The sequence below is a fragment of the Schistocerca serialis genome, chromosome 1, assembly GCF_023864345.2.
Source record: "Schistocerca serialis cubense isolate TAMUIC-IGC-003099 chromosome 1, iqSchSeri2.2, whole genome shotgun sequence".
Classification (NCBI taxonomy): domain Eukaryota; kingdom Metazoa; phylum Arthropoda; class Insecta; order Orthoptera; family Acrididae; genus Schistocerca; species Schistocerca serialis.
The window spans coordinates 386,868,168-386,884,380 of NC_064638.1; the positions used below are offsets into that span (position 1 = coordinate 386,868,168).

A 16,213-nucleotide genomic window follows, 5' to 3' on the forward strand; every position below is an offset into this window, starting at 1 on the left:
TGAATAGCTGAAGCCTGTGTCTTTCAACACTGTACGCAATGAAAATTTGCTCCCTTTAAAAAGATCGTCTTTCTGAAGCGACACCTGTAATTTAGATAGTGGGATGTTCCCTTCTCTTATAATAGCTGTATATATGACGACGAATAGAGTCTTTCTGAAAATCGTCCAAAGCTGTCGCCTGCTTATTTCTCGGTCGCTTGTTTCCTGGTGTGTGCAGCTTTGTTGTGCCACTCTCGTCACAATCTACATTATACTGTTCTTTCCCTATCTTTACAACAGTGTTCTTACTTATTTTCAATGCTGCTGCAGTTCTCTTCACAACCTGAACAACAGGAATTAAGGGCCCACCTTTGTCCTTTTCTTTCTCAAAGTAATCGCTCACAGAGCACACGAATTCACGGACCTGGGTGTGTAGCACACTTTTCTTCCTCCGTTTCACTTCTTGTGTTGGGCTGGCACTACCCACCACACTAGACATTGTTTACAACGAAACATAAACAAAGAAACACTAAAAATAACAAAAACGAGATAAACTGCGAATTCAACTTCAGACAAATGACGAACGACCGCACCGCCTGCACGCGAGACACTGGTAAGTTTTAAGCGCGCGCGACCGGGTTTCAGAGCGGGAACGTGGCCCTTGCTACCCGCTCAAAGTCAGGCCGTCATTGGCTGCCTGCCTGCGGTCGCTAGGCAACGGAAAGACTCTACCGAGCTGTCAATACCAAAGACTCGTCTCCCAGACTATAAATACTGCCAAATGTGTGTTTGTGACATCATCTGTCCCACTCAGCTGAGTGGCAAGAACCACTGACTGCAACACTTTTTGGACCTAAGACTGAGGGAAATTCACTGATCCAATGGACAGATGCAATGAGCTCTGCTTTTGAGGCAGCAAATCTAATGCTACACACCTGGCACACTACATGTGGTTGATGCTAGCCAGACTGCTATTGGTGCAGCATTGCAACAGCAAGTTGATAGTACTTGAAAACCTCTCGCCTTCTTCTGACAAAAGCTGTCCTCTACACAACAAAAATGGAATGCTTAGTTGTGAGTTCTTGTTGTCTATGAATCAATCAAGTACTTTTGCCCTCTGTTGGACGCTATAGTGTTTACGATATTTACAGATCACAAGCTGCTTGTCTACACCTTCAGACAGATTAACCAACTGTTGATTATGACAGTATAACTGTCTGGAGTTCACCAATATCCATCATATTTCAGGTATTGACAATGTGGTCATTGACTATCTCGAGTTAGTAGTGTAAGAAATGTTCCTAATTTTGCCAAACTTGCACACAAGTGTCTGATGAGAAACTCCACAAACTGTTGAAACATCTATTGTCCATCCTTATTACAGCTGGTAGACATTCCTGGTTAAGATGTGAAGTTATCTTCTGACATTTCTAGTGGAAGGTCTCATCCTAGTGGAAGGTCTCATCCTTTCCTGCCACCTGCATTCCATAGATGTGCTTTTGGCAGCATACACAGCCTATGCCACCCTGATGTCAAATCATTGACTCGCCTGGTTTCTAAACGTTTTATCTTGCCTGGTATGCAGGAGGATTATATGAAAGAGCTTGTGTATGCCTTCAGTGTCAGAACAGTAAGATGTCATGCAATGTGCATGCGCCTTCTTCTCACAAAAGCTGTCCTCTACACAACAAAAACGGAATGCTTAGTTGTGAGTTCTTGTTGTCTACGAATCAATCAAGTACTTACAATGACACATTACGTGCATGTGCACCATAATGTAGTAGATCCACTTCCTCTGTGAAATGATCAGTGTATTTATTACTGCAAATGACTGTTTCACTTGTTGGCCAGAAACTAAGCCAGTTGAGAAGATATCAGCAGCCTTTGCCTTTTTGTCAAATTAAGTTTTGTGCTGAAGTTGTCAGCTGCGCATCACCACAGACCATGACTGGCAATTCAAGTCTGAGTTACTTACTCACCTTAGTAAATTTTGTGACACACTCTGTCATAGGACAATCAGCTATTACCCAGTGAGCAGTGGCGCGATCGAATGTTGACACTGTTCTTTAAAGGTTGCACTGATGTCGTGACTCTTTGTGGATAGCTGCTTTATCCATGGTCTTGCTTGGTCCTTACACCACATAAAAACTGGACTTGGATTAACTTCAGTGGAGCTTGTGTACGGAGAAGCACTTTAACTTCCTGGCGAGTTCGTAGACTCAAATTCCATACAACCGTCTGACCATGAATAATCAGATTCCATTTGTCACCTGAGGGGAAAATATTGCATGCATTCAGCATCATCAAGCATTGGAATGACACCTACTTACATGCCCTGTGACTTGCAAATTCGCACGTGTGTCACGTTACAAACGGCGACAGAGTCAAACCATTGGTACAAATGCGCCCCCCCCCCCCTCAACTCCCCCCCCCCTGTCCCCCCCCCCTCCCCGTCCCCCAATGGCCCATATCAAGTTATCAAAACAGGAGCACGAACTCTGGATATACTATTCAATGGTAAGACTAGTACAGTCTTAATTGAAAGGGTGAAAGCTGCTTATGTGTTCCCAGAAGTGCTGACACGTGCCGCAAAACAAGCCTCCGCCTCATGCACGAGTGCAGCCATCTGAAGCAGACCCACTACCCGAATGAACAACACTCTGGACATAGAGTGCACTTTCCTGCTATATTTTTGAACACCCTTCTGCTTTCACTGAGGGGGCTGATGTAGCAGTCAAAATCGTCGACCACTGTTTTCGTCACAGCCGTCGGAGAGTTTACCTTCCAGTTGCCAAATGCAGTGCTGCTCAGCATTGGCAGTTGATTTGTTCTTCAGTGTTCCTTAATGATATGCCATAAAAGTGACAGTGTGTGAGAATTTCCTTGTAAATCGAGACTGATTTCAGCTAACTCTAATCTAAAGCTGAAAACTAGTCTGAAGTTCTTACAGAATTTCTTTTGGAACATGAAAACCGAATTGGTTTGTATGCTTAAAACTTAGGCACTCCAACAGAGGTACCTTGAAGGAAATGACTTTCTTCATGCCAACTTGCATGGATTCCAAAAACGTTGGTGGTGCTAACCCCAAATCATGATTTTCTCTCATGACTTTCTGAAAACCATGGATCAATGCACACAGGATAGAAGCAGTATTGTTTTACTTTCTGATAGCATTTGAGTCACTACCACAACAAAGTTTCTTAACAAAAATATATTTAAATGGAGTATGAAATAAAATTTTGTGACTGGCTTGAGGATTTTTGATATGGAGATTGAAGAATATTATTTTAGATTAAGAGTCTTTGACACAAGTAGAAGTAGCTAAGGCATGCTCCAGTGAAATGTGTGGGGATGCTTTCTATTCATGTCAATGATCTGGTGAACTGTAGTGTAACCTCAGACTGTGCAGATGATACTGTTATCTCCAATGAAGTACTATCTGAAAAAAGCTGCGCAAATACCTGGTCAGAGCTTGATAAGGTTTCAGAGTGGTGCAAAACTTGGCAACTTGTTTTAACTTTTCGGAAATGCAAATTTTTGCGTTCACGAACACAAAAATGTATTAACCCATGACCGCAATATCAATGAGTCACATTTGGAACCAGTCAACTCATACAAATACGTGGGTGTAAAAATTACTGGGGATATGAAATGGAATCATAAAATTATGAGCAGATGACAAATGTCAGGTTATTGGTAGCATATTGGGAAAACGGAGTCAGTCCACAAATGAGATTGATTACAAAATACTTGTAAGTTCCGTCTTAGAATATTGCTCAGGCGAGTAGAGCACATATCAAACACGACTAACAAGGAATGTTGAATGTATACAACTAATGGCGAATGTAGGGTCACAGAAATGGTGAAACACTTGTACTGGCAGAAAAATGAAAGCAGACGTCAGTTGTCTTACAAAAGCCCATTTGCAGAGTTTTGAGAACCAGTTTTAACTGACAAGGGAACTCCACATCACATCTGCCTCCTTGTCCGATTTAGGTGTTCGTATGAATATGAATGTGAATGTGATCACTACGAAGGAAATGATAAGAACATAATAGTTTGTCACATAAGCTGCAACAAATGAATGGAACAGTTTCACAAACACACAGTTTCTTTGTACTCTGTTTTAACATCTGTTTTAATGTTTTTAAAGTTGCATTCAGTTTTGGAAGTTTTGACTCTTGAATTTCTTTGTTGTAACATAGTTCACAGCTGTTTATTTGTTGTTTTCATTTCTGTGAGACATCTATGTGGTATCTCGCCTGCTCTCATTAATCATCACTTACTCTTATCACATGAACATGGTTTGTTTGCTTTGCAGGCCAAGGCTTCAACCACGACACCGTTGGTCTTCCACTTCACTCAGTGTTGCACTCATTATTTTTTGGCTGTTCACTGTCTCAGTTTAGCTCATTTTTCACAGTTCAGTACACCTTCTTCCTGTTTTCATGCTTGATCTGTGTTCAGTTTTTGACAGGCTATCCACTGGGCCATATTCACTAAATCTGAGGAGGGTGAGATAGAGTGTTTCCCTTTGGGTGAGATAGAGTGTTTCCCTTTGAGAAAGCTACAAATTTGCTGCAGCTCAACTATGTATCACTTCCGTACAGGCTGTAGAAGAGATAAAGCTTAAGTTTGACACAGAGGCATTTAAGCAGTCAATTTTCCTGTGATCAGTACATGAAGGGAATGAGGAAGAAACTCTTATGTTTAGTACAACACACACACACACACACACACACACACACACACACACACACACACACACACACTTACCACTTACTCTTGACTGCCATACATCCAGGCAAATAGAGTAAGATGGCATCTGCAGTGTACAAATCCAGTCTCAGGATTAACATTAACTGCTACATATTGGAATCACAACCACACTTTTCTGACATCCTCATTTCCTTAAAAAGACAAGCCCATACCCAGGCACTTTACTGGGTGCAGACCTTTCATGCTTTAACTACAGTTACATAATCGGTAAATGCTGTAAAAATATATTTATTTCCAGGCTATAATTTCATTTTAGTATGTAGCAAGTATTTATAAATCCAAGAAAAATAAATGATTAAGAATGAAGAAGTGTTAAAGATCAGGCTGCAAAAGTCAAATGTATGTATTTTTGTTTTGTCAGTATCATGAAAGGGATAGATTGTTACTAACCGTAAAAATGACACATCCGGTTGAGAGAGGCATAACGAAAAACTGTTACACATTGAGCTTTCAGTCAAAGCCTTATTCAGAAATGAAACACACACACACACACACACACACACACACACACACACACACAAATGACTGCTATCTCCAGTCAGATTCTGGCCACAGGAGCCAGAGGTAGCAGTTTCTTTTCGTTGTGCCTGTCTGCAGCTCAATGTGTCCATCTTTACAGTGAATAGCAATCTGTCCTTTCCATAATATTGTTGATATGCCAACCTTGACTTCCCATTGTTTTATTGTGTTGTCAGAGTTTCTACACAATGCAGGCAGCACACCTGTCTGACAGACAACTTTAGAAGCTGTAAAGTAATCATTCTTTAATTTTCCTTAAATCTGGATTACTTCTTTTTCAATGTGTCATAGAAATATGCTGCAAATGAAAATGAGGAAAAGATGCTGAGCCATTACATAAAGAGCTTCACTAGTGGTTCATTGAAGGATCACAAAGATGGTTCCCGCTACTGGATTAAAGACGTTGGACCTGTCATTGAAACGTAAGTATTTTGTATAATATAAAATTTTGTCCATGATAAGCTTGACCAGTCCAGCAAAAATAATGGCAGCTCCTTATTCTGATAATTTTATATGAATATCTGGTTTCCATTTCAGTAAGACCTCGTATATGGCACCTTATGAATCATACCACCTCACATTATATCTAAAAACACAGATGATGTGACTTACCGATCGAAAGTGCTGGCGGGTCGATAGACACACAAACAAACACAAACATACACACGAAATTCAAGCTTTCGCAACAAACTGTTGCCTCATCAGGAAAGAGGGAAGGAGAGGGAAAGACGAAAGGATGTGGGTTTTAAGGGAGAGGGTAAGGAGTCGTTCCAATCCCGGGAGCGGAAAGACTTACCTTAGGAGGAAAAAAGGACAGGTATATACTCGCGCGCGCGCACACACACACACACACACACACATCCATCCGCACATACAAAGATATGCCTCTGTACTTCCGCCTCGACTGACATCTCTACCCAAACTCTTTGCCTTTACAAATGTCTGCTTGTGTTTGTGTATGTGCGAATGGATATATGTGTGTGTGTGTGTGTGTGTGTGTGTGTGTGTGTGTGTGTGTGTGTGTGTGTGCGAGTGTATACCTGTCCTTTTTTCCCCCTAAGGTAAGTCTTTCCGCTCCCCGGGATTGGAACGACTGCTTACCCTCTCCCTTAAAACCCACATCCTTTCGTCTTTCTCTCTCCTTCCCTCTTTCCTGATGAGGCAACAGTTTGTTGCGAAAGCTTGAATTTCGTGTGTATGTTTGTGTTTGTTTGTGTGTCTATCGACCTGCCAGCACTTTCGTTCGGTAAGTGACATCATCTGTGTTTTTAGATATATTTTTCCCACGTGGAATGTTTCCCTCTATTATATTCATACCACCTCACATTGTTATATTTACATATATGCTTAGTTAACTGGTAACAGAGAGGTTAATAATGCATTCTGTGTTTGATACACGCTCACATGTGCACATACAAGTTCATGCAGAGTTCATTTTCTAGTAGGGGGGGGGAAAGCCTAGCTACAGCTCTTTCAGCAGATTGTACTTAATGCAGCAGATTTTTGACATCAACAGCTAGGTAAAGGCCATCTAGACTACTTTGTGCATTACTGTGTAATGGGTAGATCACATAACGAGTGAGATGGGTAGATCACATAATGAGTGAGTTGGTACTGAATAGAATTGGGGAGAAAAGAAATTTGTGGCACAACGTGCCTAAAAGAAGGGATCAGTTGATAGGACACATTCTGAGATGTCAAGGGATCACCAATTTAGTACAGGAGAAAAGTGTGGGCTAAAAATCATAGAGGGAGAGACCAAGAGATGAGTACAGTCAGCAGATTCAGAAGGATCTAGCGTGCAGTAGATATTTAGAGATGAAGAGGCTTGTGAGTGTAGAGTAGCATGGAGAGCTGCATCAAACCAGTCTTCGGACTGAAGACAGCAACAATTACTACTACTACTGCTACTACTACTACTACTACTACTACTACTATGTTTCTACAAACAACTGTAAAATTATGATATTATTGTTGTTATAATTGCAGTATGTGATTCTACAACAGTGATTTTGTTACATTTTTGGTCTCTTGATTTCTGCACCTGTTCTTTATGCTACTTTAAGTAATTTATTGGTGAACCATGGACCTTACTGTTGGTGAGGAGGCTGGCATGCCTCAGCGATACAGTTCATCGTACCGTAAGTGCAACCACAACAGAGGGGTATCTGTTGAGACGCCAGACAAACGTGTGGTACCTGAAGAGAGGGCAGCAGCCTTTTCTGTAGTTTCAGGGGCAACAGTCTGGGTGACTGACTGATCCAGCCTTGTAACATCAACCAAAATGGCCTTGCTGTGCTGTTACTGCGAATGGCTGAAAACAAGGAGAAATCACAGCCGTGATTTTTCCCAAGGGCATGCAGCTTTACTGTATAGTTAAATGATGATGGCGTCCTCTTGGGTAAAATATCCCGGAGATGAAATAGTCCCCCATTCAGATCTCCGAGCGGGGACTATTCAGGAGGATAACTTCATCAGGAGAAACAAAACTGGCATTCTACGGATCGGAGTGTGGAATGTCAGATCTGTTAATCGGGTAGGTAGGTTAGAAAATTTAATAAGGGATATGGATAGGTTGAAGTTGGGTATAGTGGGAATTAGTGAAGTTCACTGGCAGGAGGTACAAGACTTCTGGTCATGTGAATACAGGGTTATAAGTACAAAATCAAATAGTGGTAATGCAGGAGTAGATATAATAATGAACAAAAAAATAGGAAAGTGGATAAACTACTGTGAACAGCATAGTGGCATAGTGAATGCATTATTGTAGCCAAGATAGACATGAAGCCCACACCTACCACATTAGTACAAGTTTATATGCCAGCTAGCTCCACAGCTGATGAAGAGATTGAAGAAATGTATGATGAGATAAAAGAAATCATTGAGATAGTGAGGGGAGACAAAAATTTAATAGTCACGGGGGACTGGAATTCGATTGTAGGAAAAGGAAGAGAAGAATAGTAGTAGATTAATATGGACTGGGGGTAAGGCATGAAGAGGAAGCCGCCTGGTAGAATTTTGCACAAAGCATAACTTAATCATAGTTGGCACTTGGTTTAAGAATCGTGAAAGAATAATAATCTGGGAATTCCAAACACAGAATAGCGGAGCACTGCTGTATGTGGGTCAGACAGGTGAGGACGCAATGCATAGGAATCGTGTAGGGCTCTTACTATCTAAAAGCAGCCAGAAGAACTTACTGGAGCGGAAACCAGTCTCAGAACGCGTAATAACCGCGCGCTTTAAAACAAATGTGCGATGTATCACTGTAATTCAATACTATGCACCTACTGAAATAGCCAAAGAAAAATTCAAAGATGCATTTTACACAGAGCTTAACAGAGTCCTTAGACAAACAGTCTAGGGACATAAAAATTGTAATGAGTGACTTGAACGCAAAGGTTGATTCAGAAAATGAAGGGCTTGAACGTATAATGGGTGTGTATGGCATGGGGATCAGAAATGTAAATGGTGAACTGTTGATAGATACATGTGCTGGACGTGACCTAGTCATTGGAGGCACATTGTTTCCACATCATAAATACTGCCATAAGATAATGTGGGTTTCTCCAGACCTCATTACTGAAAATCAAATAGACCACATAGCCATTATCCCCAAGTTTCAACACATCTCTGTAAGATGTCAGAAATAGAAGAGGAGCAGACATCGGAAGTGACCACCACCTTGTTTCGGCAGAATTCAGATTTAAGATAGTGGCAAATAGAACCAAGCTAAATCACAGGAGCAAGAAAATAGATGTGCCAAGGTTAAAAGACCGCAGATCAAAGAAACATTTGCTCTTGAACTACAAAACAGATTCCAGGTCTCCTCTGAAGAAAACTTTATGGAAGAGGGAATTGAAACAGGTTGGCAAAAAATAAGACAGTTATTTAGATGTGGGAGGAAAAAATCTTAGGATTTAAGGCACATCAAAGGAAGGATTGGATCTCCGATGCCACATCAGGATGTATACCACCCAGGAGAACCGGGAGATCTGGGAAAAACCGGGGAATTTTTTCATCTGGGTGAAAACTGGGAAAACCCAAGAATTTTTTAGAATTCTGGGAATTTTTCATTGTTTTAGTTTTCAGTTAAAATTTTTGTAATTTTGACTGGTAAGAACCGATACTCCAACAAAGGATATCACTGTACTGCAGAATAATGCTGCAGCAATAAAACATGAACAAGAGGAAAAAATGTAAATGAAACTTAAACTGCAGAGTAAATGTGCCATATACAACAGCAATAACGACAACACACAATCCTCATACAAGCCCCTGCCAACAGCAGAATGTGTCAAAGGCTTTAGGAAGAGTATGCAATGCTTCATAACATCAAATTGCCTTCAATAACCAGGACGTCACAACTGTTTCATTAGATTCATTTTAGCAGTTATGAGCGAGCCCATGCGCATGCACAGTTGAGTGGGGGGGGGGGGGGGACCAAATTCATATTCTTGAGGGGGGGGGGGGGGGGGAAACCTTATTTCACAAAGCGCCTAGTATCCAGCGCACCTTGGTCTAATGATTATTCATATGACTTTGAAATGCATCCCAGTTTGTTTTATAATATTTTTGAACACATTCTAAGTTGATTTTTGCATGAATCATAACTTGATTTTTGAATGCGTGCATAGTGTACATGTTATCTCTGTCAGGGGAATCCTCATCGCATCTAGAAATAAACTTTCCTGCAGACAAAAGGGGACGGGGCTATACAAGCTGAGCGGAATAAAGCTGAAAGGGTGAATGCCAATTGCTGTTTATATGGTTGACTGGGTTTGCGAATGATCAGCTTTGTTATAATTACTAGCAAAATCCATAGATTCAGACTACCAAAATAGAAATAAATGAATAACAGGTAAGAAAGATAATCTATTATCTTCTTGCCAAAGAAAATTTTTGGCCAGACCACTGCACTAGTGAGGGCCAGTTGTACAGTCCTCGGCTAGCAGCCGCTTAAGTTCTGTACTAGAAGTAGTGCAGAAAATGCGTTGTGCGAACGTGTAACAATGTCTACCCAGAGAATAATCAAGGGATAGTTAAAACAGTGATTCTGGGAGGGTTATTGAAGTTAACTGCCAAATAAGTTTTGACAACGGCAGGAATAGTTACAGAATTGGTGATGACAAGATTGTTTGTTAGAACGAGGAAGGAGAAAAACGGGGACATCTCACAAATTATAGAAGAATGACGCTTCCAAATGTATATAAAAATTTCATACTACTACATTTTGATTTCGTGCTTGAGAAACTGTAGTATATGAATGAAATGTGGAACATTTCCTAACATAAAGCCTTTTGCTTGTTGTGGTAGGCCTAATAGGCATTTGATATTGGTACTACATGAATTATATTCTGCCGTGTTATAAAAATGACCATTTGTGCCAAAACAATCTCGTTTATTTGGTGTGTGTTAAAATTGCTGAAATATTAGACAAGCCTATTTCATTCTATGTAGCAGTCAGTGACAAAATAGACGTAATCAGATCGAGAAACCGCTGTCTACTGTTGCCCCGGTTCGGAAATATTGTAGATCCAGGGCTGATGCGCAGAGCAGTCAGAGTTATAATGGGGAAGTGGGTAGTCTCCACGTGACCCATGTTTATATTTAGTGATTTTGCTGTTTCCTCTTTGTTTACTGCTCTCACATCAAATGAAAACAAAACGGATTTCTGTGGTCGGGAGCTATCAAGTAAATTAAGACATTCACATAACTACAGAAGGCTAAAATATGTTAATTAGTTTCAGGTTTAATTTTATTTCCACCTTTCTCACAGTCAAGCATTAATCACCTTGCAGAACAATGAAGTTGTTTTTGTCAGTTTGCTAAAGAAATTTGGCTTCTATTAATCCTTTCCACTGAGGCAGTCAATGTATTCAAAACGAAGTGTTTAATTCCACACTATTGACTAGTTTCAACTATTTGCTGCATTTCAAGTGCACGTTTTCATCTTCGAGCATGAGTGGCATTGTGCCATAATAAAGAACCAAACATGAGATAATACAGTCCTGACGCTCCAAGAAAACTTGCATCCCGAAAACCACACTGAAAAGCTTAATATCAGGCCGAGGCATGCTTCATTGGGAATCTGAACATACGAATGTGCACTTTAAATGTGCACATTTTAGTATGGTTCATGAAATTCTGATGCTCTTGGAGTGAGTATCCTCTGATGTCTTGATTCTTTTATGACATAATGTAAGATCTTCTAATGTTTTACGCGTACAAAGATATGGGCTTCCTATGTCATCGTAGCTGTGCAAATGTGGTGGTGCCTTTTATATGCCACTCTCTGGCAACTGCTGAAACATACTTATTTCTAAGAGGTTGCGGGGAAATATTGCGAATGGTGGTTTGAAAAGCATTGCTTTTAAAGTAAATCTCCTTTTACATGAGTGAAGGATGTATGATGAATTTATTAAATCACAGAACGTTCGACTTTCATTTAAAAATCAACTCTTTGATGATGAGCCATTTAGAAGAATTTTGAGCCCAGAGCAGACATTTAAGTCGTCGTTAAAAATTTTACTGGCACATTTGTGTGATACATCTTAAAGTGCAACACACTCAAAAAAGACCGATATTATATGTGAAAGCTTAGCTTGTCTTGCAGCTTATCAATTTAAATCATTAACTTTTCCTTTTTGTGTGTTTGTGCTACTTAACAGTGTTGTTGCTATTGGCTGATATCATGTGTCATATGCTCTGAATATCTGCTGTCATCGGCTGGGGAGACCACGTGAAATGAGCTTTGACTGCCTTACAATAGCGCATCGCAATCTCGATTTCAATGCTTTGGAAAGTAACATTCAGTGTTAGGTGGAATTCGAATTTGTACTTTTGTAATATGAAAATACGCAGCGTGTGTGATGTTGCACATCAAAGATCTTTCCAAAACACATTTTCCCCCCGAGTTTCATTTTCTAAAGTGCCGGGAAATTCTGCGCCCATATATAAATCCATAACCATTCAAAGGATTGATAAGTTTACAATTTTGAGGAAAAATATACTGTCACTTAACACAGAAAAAGTGTATTTTCACCAGGGAGAAAGTGTGTTTGTAACCGGGGAATCTGGGAAAAATCCGGGAATTTTTTCCTTGTCCGCGTATACACCCTATACATGGAATGAAATCAGCCATAGGAAAGAACTAAAACTTAAGTTAAATCTTTGCAAGACAAGAGCGCTGAAGAGTGAAGAGCATAAAGAATACATGGAGGCGAACAAAGAAGTGAAGATATGGCTACGTCAAGATAAAGGAAATGGCTAGATGAGCAAGTAACCATCTACCTGGCATTCATTGATTTTGAAAAGCCCTTCGATTCCATGAAGCATAAAGTGCTCTGGCAGGTAAACATCATAAAAGATCTATATTTGGATTTTGCAGGCGATATAGTTTTATTAGTGCAAAGGCTGACTGATAGGCAAGCTAACTTAAATTTGCTTAAAGAAGAAGCAGAGACTGCTCATCTCAAGATAAATATAAGCAAAACAAAGGAAATGAGAGTAAATTCAGGGAACATGAGAGGTGCCACTGTTAATAGGGGAGCAGCGAGTGGAGACTGTCAACCCATTCCTGTATCTGGGTAGTATAGTGATGGAAGATGATGGAGATGGAGCTTATGTGAAAAACTGCATTAAAAAGGTAAATGCTGCCTTCATACAGTTGTATCCAACATGGAAAAATAGAAATATCAGCTACAAAACAAAAATTCGTATTTTTAATACAAATGTGAAGGCTGTCCTTCTGTACACCAGTGAAAGCTGGAAAATGGATAAAAAGATAACATCCCAGTTACAGAGCTTCATAAATAGATGTCTCCAACACATCATGAATGTCTGGTAGCCAGAAAAAACGTGTAATGAGGAGCTCAGGCAAATAACAAACCAGGTACCTATAGAAGACCAGATACGAGAGAGAAAGTGGGGGTGGTTGGGGCACAAATTGAGAAAACTAGATGGAGCCCTCAAGAAAAAAGCATTGGAATGGAATCTGCAGGGAACAAGGAAGAGAGGAAGACCTAGGGGCACGTGGAAGAGGTCAGTGGAAGGGGAAGGAAAGAGAGTTGGCAAGACCTGGACAGAATTGAGGCAAATGGCAAAAGACAGAGACAGATGGCATGTTCTCTTGGATGCCCAATGCCCCCATAGGGGTTCAAAGGAATTAAGTCAAGTAAGTGAAGCAGGTGAAAAGGTATACAAACGTCTCAAAAATGAGTTTGACAGGAAGTGCAAAATAGGTAAGCAGGGATGGCTAGAGGACAAATGTAAGGACGTAGAGACACCTTTAATTAGAGACACCATTGTAGAAAAGAGAGCTAACTGTATGAATATCAAGAGCTCAGATGGAAAATCAGTCCTAAGCAAAGAAGGGAAAGCAGAAAGATGGAGAATATAGAGGGTTTGTACAGGGCAGTGTACTTGAGGGCAATATTATGGAAAGGGAAGGGGACATAGATGATGGTGAAATGGGAGATATGATACTGCATGAAGAGTTTGACAGAGCACTGAAAGACCAAAGTCGAAACAAGGCCCCAGGAGTAAACAACGTTCCATTAGAACTACTGATAGTATTGTTAGAGCCAGCCATGACAAAACCCTTCCATCTGGTGAGCAAGATGTATGAGACAGGCGAAATACCTTCAGACTTCAAGAAGAATATAATAATTCCAATCCCAAAGAAAGCAGCTGTCGACAGGTGTGAAAATTAACTGAACTATCAGTTTAATAAGTCACGGTTGCAAAATACTAACACAAATTCTTTACAAACGAATGGAAAAACTGATAGCAGCCGACCTGGAGGAAAATCAATTTGGAATCTGCAGAAATGTTTGAACATGGCGAGGCAATACTGACTCTACGACTTACCTTAGAATGTAGGTTAAGGAAAGGCAAACATACGTTTATAGCATTTGTAGATTTAGAAAAAACTTTTGGCAATATTGACTGGAGTATTCTTTCAAATTCTGAAGGTGGAAAGTGTAAAATACAGGGAGCGAAAGGCTAATTACGATTTGTACAGAAACCAGATGGCAGTTATAAGAGTCGAGGGACATGAAAGGGAAGCAGTGGTTTAGAAGGGAGTGAGACAGGGTTGTAGACTATCCCCAATGTTATTCAATTCATATATTGAGCAGGCAGTAAAGGAAACAAAAGAAAAATTTGGAGTAGGAACAAAAGTCCATGGAGAAGAAATAAAAACCTTGAGGTTTGCCGATGACATTGTAAGTCTGTCAGAAACAGTAAAGGACCTGGAAGAGCAGTTGAACAGAATGGACAGTGTCTTGAAAGGAGGATATAAGAGGAACTTTGACGAAATCAAAATGAGGATAATGGAATGTAGTCAAACTACATCATGTGATGATGAGGGAATTAGATTAGGAAATGAGTCACTTAAAGCCGTGCAGTTTGAGGAGTCATGTCACGGAGGTTAGTCCTCCCTCGGGCATAGGTGTGTGTGTTGTTCTTAGCAGAAGTTAGTTTAAGTAGTGTGTAAGTCTAGGGACCTATGACCTAAGCAGTTTGGTCCCTTAGGAATTTACACACATTTGAACATTTGAGACACTAAGTAGTAGATGAATTTTGCTATTTGGAAGCAAAATAACTGATTATGGTCAAAGTAGAGAGGATATTAAATGTAGACTGGTAATGGCAAGGAAAGCATTTCTGAGGAAAAATTTGTTAACATCAAGTTTAGATTTAAGTTTCAGGAACTCTTTTGCTGAAAGTAATGGAATGAATTGTGGCCATGTATGGAAGTGAAACATGGATGATAAACAGTGTAGACGAGAAGAGAGTAGAAGCTTTTGAAATGTGATGCTACAGAAGAATGCTGAAGATTAGATGGTTAGATCATGTAACTGAGGAGGAGGTACTGAATAGAATTGGGAGGGAGGGGGGGGGGGGGGGGGGAGAAGAGGAATTTGTAGCAAAACTTGACTAGGAGGGACTGGTTGGTAGGATACCTTCTAAGGCATCAAGGGATCACCCAGGGCTGCCACAAGTTGTGGAAATCAGGAAATTTCAAATGTATCAGGGAAAATAAAAAAACTGGGAAAAATCTCATTTTTTGTCGCAGTGGATGAAATGGTTTGTTTACTGAGATGTCATGCATCGTTACTGGCTCGGCTTAACTGAGTATGTGTGCCCCGTTCTTACTCCCTCATTCTTACCGCTTCTCCCTGTCCTACCACTCATCTTAGCTTGCAGTTAGTGCTACCACCACTTCTTGCCGACGAGAGGCAGGGAGGCGTTAGGAGTGGTTTGTTTTGGTCTGATTCTCAGAGATTATTGATGCAACGGCCAGAAATGACAGTCATGTATGCATTGGTTGTGTCTGAGTGTATGTGTGTATGCTCTTGTGTTCTCATAAAGGCTATGGCCGAAAATTTAGTTGTGAGAGTATGATCGTCTTTTCTACGTGCCCGTCTCCAACTCAGCATCATCTTTACGGTAAGTTGCTACCTATACTCATTATACTGATTCTCAGAGTATTTGCGCAAGTTATCTGTTGCATGGATTTATCAATGCAGTGTCGTTTCATCGACATGGTGTCTGTGACATTGAAAAGCTCGCCACATTAGTGGATTTCCATGACTGGCCAAAACTGCAGTCCATTTCTGTGGGTATCTGTAATGGATTGGGCCTGCAGATCTGAAGCCCATCATTTCACACTAACGCGCAAGCCCTGCCCATCGGATATAGTCTCACTGATTTGCCTGCAGTTCGGGTCCATTTGTGTGTTGCATAATCTGTCAGATTTTCATGGTTTATCCAAGGACCCAAGACTGCAGTGCTCGTTAGCAGGCCAGAGGCTGTGGGCGATGGATTTCAGGTACTGCGACTGTCTCACTGCAAGTACATTGTACAGTGTGGTGTTTAATAGACATTTTATTTATTCTAGTACATTTTAGTACTTCAAAGATAGTCTATC

The 16,213-nt window shown here is 40.5% G+C and overlaps 1 protein-coding gene across 6 annotated transcripts in view; it reads left to right on the plus strand.

Annotated features, from left to right (window-relative positions):
• The window catches only part of LOC126471019 (dipeptidyl peptidase 3), a 175,497-nt gene that overhangs the window by 55,265 nt on the left and 104,019 nt on the right, over window positions 1-16,213 (plus strand). For all 6 annotated transcript variants that reach the window (XM_050099120.1, XM_050099112.1, XM_050099083.1 and 3 more), the window contains exon 7: window positions 5,569-5,699. In XM_050099120.1, the coding sequence (XP_049955077.1) occupies window positions 5,569-5,699 (131 nt within the window). The remainder of the gene's footprint in view (window positions 1-5,568; window positions 5,700-16,213) is intronic.